Genomic DNA, 4,261 nt, shown 5'->3' on the forward strand with positions numbered 1-4,261 from the left:
TTAAATTTTGACAAATCGTCTTCAACATCATAAAAGCAACCTCGTAGAAAAATTCTAAAAAATTTGACAAATATTCTTCCACGTTATCATAAAAAGTATAGGAAACAAAGAACATGAAGTGAATAGGATCCTTAAACTTTAATCTTACAATCTTACCGGAAACTTTTGGGCTTTGACAATCGGTTCCCTTGTTTGGAGACTGGGTGTTAGAAGCAAAAGACTTGCCTTTGTGGTATTTCAAGTTTGCAAAGCTCCTTGTGCATGGAACGGAATGCAAGAAATTTCTTTCAAAACCTTGGCACTAAGCTACACTTCTTTTGAGGCTCTGTTGTGTGGTGAGGTTTTATCAGAACACAGTAAGAGAAGCTTCTTTTGCAGAAGATTTGGATCTACTTGACTTGTTCCTGCAATCATCTGAAACAACCACGACACTACGATTGTTAGCTAAGCCTTGATTCCGTGGGCAGCAACGCCCAAGAGAAAATGACGATTATTTAGAGAAAAGATACCCAACCTGAAGATGAAGATAATGATAAACTGTATCCTGATTAATGAAAGTAGAAGCATTGAGTACGTCGAGTCCCTCCTTTCCTAGAAAGACCAAAAGCGTAGAGAACAAAATCCCAAATCTCCTATTACAAATTGTTACTATCATCTCCGAACTTCCAAACGCTGCATCTACTGTAACAATAAGATGATCGGGAGACCCTGTGTTCGCAAGAAGATGAGGAGAGAGCATAAATTCAGTCAATCCTTCGGCTCCTGTAATCCTTGCAGATTTTGAGCCCACCAGGGAGCTTGCACGAATTGATTGTTTGGTAGCGGCTATCAATTTAGCCCGTTTCCTGTTTAATTTCTCGATTTTGTTGAGCAACTCAGGGATGTATTTAATGACTCGAGAAACGGTATTTGGAATGCTCAGTTTCTTCTGCAAATGAGAATTCAAATCAAGAGAAAACTTAGTTTCAAGAATAAATTTAAAACCTCTACAAAATAGTGTCAGCAAAGTTTATTGCATTTGTATTCTAAATTGTACTTTCCTTAATCTTAGCTTGTACCTGCACATGCTATTTATGGTTAGACCAACTCAAACTAACTCGTACTCTCCGCATTTTAACTCGTGCTCTTTTTTAAAAAACAAATAGGTTGTTTATGATCAGATATCCTGAAACTGTAGATATTATAATATCAATATGTTTGAAGCTCTAAATTTATTTTAATGCAAATGCATTTCAATACGAAATGCGATATATGTGTATATGTTGTAATAAGATATACAGTGAAGTGACAGAGATGTGTATATATATTGTAATAAGATATGCAGTGAAGTGACGGATACCTACATAGTCTTCTAATATATATATATAGGATAATCAAATGACAATTTTTTTTTCCAAGTTGTGCTTATTCCCAACTTCTTGCGTGTTCACACTATTCTTCAGAATTATATTATTCCCTACTTCCACGAAATAAATGAACTAATACAACATCAACATCAATGGCGGATTTTGATGAGGTTTAGTCGTTAACATTCCCTATTCCCTAACCCTTATCTTGAATAATGTAATACAAGGCTAGCAGTGTGAGTATCAATTTAGCCCGTTTCCTCTTTAATTTCTCGATTTTGTTGCGCAACTCAGGGATGTATTTAAGGACCCGAGAAACGGTATTTGGAATGCTCAATTTCTTCTGCAAATGAGAATTCAATTCCAGAGAAAACTTAGTTTCAAGAGTAAATTTAAAACCTCTATGTGTACTCAGTCAAAAGCAAAAGAAAAGACTCATAGTGATCCATTCACAGAATGGCATTTTACGAAGGAGCAAGCAAAATAGTGTCAGCAAAGTTAACTGCATTGGAATGTGCATTCGTATAAATTTAGGGTGAAACGTGGTGGGAATTCGCTCATAAACATTTTGTAATAAAAATGTTTAAATCATATTTTTGATGAAAATAAATTCAATATTATCCAAACAAGACTAAAGCACAGAAAATTAAATCATATTTTTAGGAAAATAAATTCAATATTATCCAAACAAGATTAAAGCACAGAAAATCTTGAAATTTATCGCACAATTTTATCTACCATCCCTATCGATCCGTAAACTATGAAGCGGTAAGAAAATGATGTAGGTTTGAGGTTTACCTTTGGATTTAAATTAGGTAACAGCGAACTTAGTTGGGAGTAGAGTACTTTCAATGTCTTTCGTCTGTCCCGTTCCCTGTGACGGGAATCTCTGGTTATTCCAAACAGAATACAGTGGAAAAATCCTCTGTTTCCATTGTTCAGAATTTTCTGATAAATTCCGAAACAACAAAAATATGAACAGAGAGTAATACTTTGTTTTCTGATAATTCAAAAACACAAAACTGAGCATAAAATAATGCTCTACTTTGCCTCAGGATCACAAACTGATCAAAATAACATTCTAGTTTTAACACAGGAAAATACTCTGTTTTTAACTCAGAAAAACAGAAAAATTCGTTTGCTGGAAACGGTGTTTCAGCAACACAGTTTTTTTTAGTTGCTGAAACAGGTGTTTCAGCAACGGTGTTTCAGCAACGTAAAAATTTTGACGTCAAGTATTTTTGAGTTACGAGCTGTTTCAGCAACTAAGAAATTTTGACGAAATAACTTTTGGTGAAACAGAAACGCACAGAAAAGAATTTCTATTTATGAAAGTAAACTAACTGATAAAACTAAGTCTTCCTCACATAGAGGGATTTCCACAACTACTGTTATAAAACATCTTCCTCTTAACAGAGGGATTTACAATCTATGCTAAAGAGCATCTTCCTCTCAACAGAGGGATTCACCAAACTATGCTGAAAAGCATCTTCCTCTTGACAGAGGGATTTTCCTAACAGATTACAACAGGAACACTTCAGTTCCAGAAAACATTTATCTCAGAAAATTTCAGCACTGCTGTGCAAAATGGCTTCATTCATGTGAGCTCATGCTGCTGCACATTCTTTCTTAAAAACACAGAAATTACATTCCAGCGCTGCTGCGCTATATTGCTAAACTCTTAACACTGCTGTGTGCTGCGTTTCCATATTCACTAACAGAAAACTATACTCACGCTGCTGCGTGCTCTCCTCTGCTCTCTATCTTTCTCTGTCTTCTACACTGCTGTGTCTACACATATATATAGTGCAGGAAGCGGTCATAACTTATCCATCAACCGCCTCAACTCTCTGACAGAGACTCTGCTGCAATCTGCCGCTCATAATGAACAAATCTGATCTTTTGCTGTATTTCTTGAGTCGGTTGTGCTGAAACCCAAGACTGATAAGTGTTGCGGCTGGTACTTTCCTTCTCGGCCATGCTTCTTCTTTAATGCTGTTTGGTGAGCTGTTATGGCGCAGAGCCCAGATCTGATCTTCCTCCTCCTTTGGGAACACAAACAAGCAAACGGTGAAAAGATGGTAATAGCGGTGATTTAACAGATCGGGGGAAAAATGTGGGGCGCCGGATAAAGACAAATGAATAAAGTAAAACAGCTGTTGCTGCTGCACAGCAGTTGGAATTAATATTTCAACACCCTGGCGTTATGTAAAGCCTTTTTGGTGCAAGAACTCGTTGGCACGGAATATTCCTTGTCATACGGCTGCAGCTCTAAGCTATTTATGGGGAGAATACCGCGGGATTGGCTGTGATGATATTCTTCAGGCATGAATCCAAATGGACTGCTGGCGTATTCATCCAGGACGACGTTATCAGTAGTTGGCGGCGACGGCTGATCAAACAGCGAATATCTTGGGGGACATTTTGTGGTTGCAGGTTGATGATGAGCTTCACATGGGGAATGCACAAGCAAAGAGCCTATAAACGAATCGTTATAGGTATCAGTATTAGCAGGAGAGAAAACTGGGAACGTGTTCATGACGGAGGTTAGGCTAGATAATAACTATAACAGAACTCACAAAATCGTCTCGCCAAGCCATTTCTTCGTAGATAGTAGATGTTCTGAGAGCATGTAATTGAGAGGACATCTGAATGAGGACCTGCCAATTCCTTCCCATCGATGGAGTCTTAAATCCCTAAAAGTAATCCAAGGAGTTCCAGGTTGCTATCAGAGATGATTCGCTGACGGTATGTAGGCGTATTTATGGTCCCCGGATATCAAAATTGTTTTTGGGTAAACGATTGCATTCGTCAAAGAGTGGTCCTGCGTATCTTTCGAAAATGTAATGAAAGAAATGCAGACTGTTGGTATTCAGGGTACGGATGGTCCCCAGTTCTGGCTGTCGTCGTCTGCT

General features: G+C 37.8%; 1 protein-coding gene across 1 annotated transcript; it reads right to left on the bottom strand.

Moving 5' to 3' along the window:
* Positions 1-306: 306 nt before the first annotated feature.
* On the bottom strand, positions 307-3,885 carry LOC149156653 (protein IRON-RELATED TRANSCRIPTION FACTOR 2-like). The gene is made up of 4 exons (XM_089444823.1): positions 3,542-3,885; positions 2,145-2,220; positions 515-928; positions 307-414 (listed from the first exon to the last, which is right to left on the bottom strand). The coding sequence occupies exons 1-4, from the start codon at positions 3,883-3,885 to the stop codon at positions 307-309; spliced, it is 942 nt and encodes a 313-aa protein (XP_089300949.1).
* Between the last annotated feature and the right edge of the window lie 376 nt (positions 3,886-4,261).

The sequence above is a fragment of the Pinus tabuliformis genome, chromosome 9, assembly GCF_031772625.1.
Source record: "Pinus tabuliformis cultivar Carrire ecotype Pingquan chromosome 9, CPIR1, whole genome shotgun sequence".
NCBI lineage: Eukaryota > Viridiplantae > Streptophyta > Pinopsida > Pinales > Pinaceae > Pinus > Pinus tabuliformis.

What these genes read in the sequence shown, in the direction of transcription:
- LOC149156653 (XM_089444823.1), bottom strand. Translation starts at nt 3,885, where the DNA reads ATGAACACGTTCCCAGTTTTCTCTCCTGCTAATACTGATACCTATAAC. An exon ending in TACCTAATTTAAATCCAAAG is followed by an intron (nt 929 to 2,144) that starts GTAAACCTCAAA and finishes TCTCATTTGCAG; the next exon opens with AAGAAACTGAGCATTCCAAA. An exon ending in ATCATTATCTTCATCTTCAG is followed by an intron (nt 415 to 514) that starts GTTGGGTATCTT and finishes TGGTTGTTTCAG; the next exon opens with ATGATTGCAGGAACAAGTCA.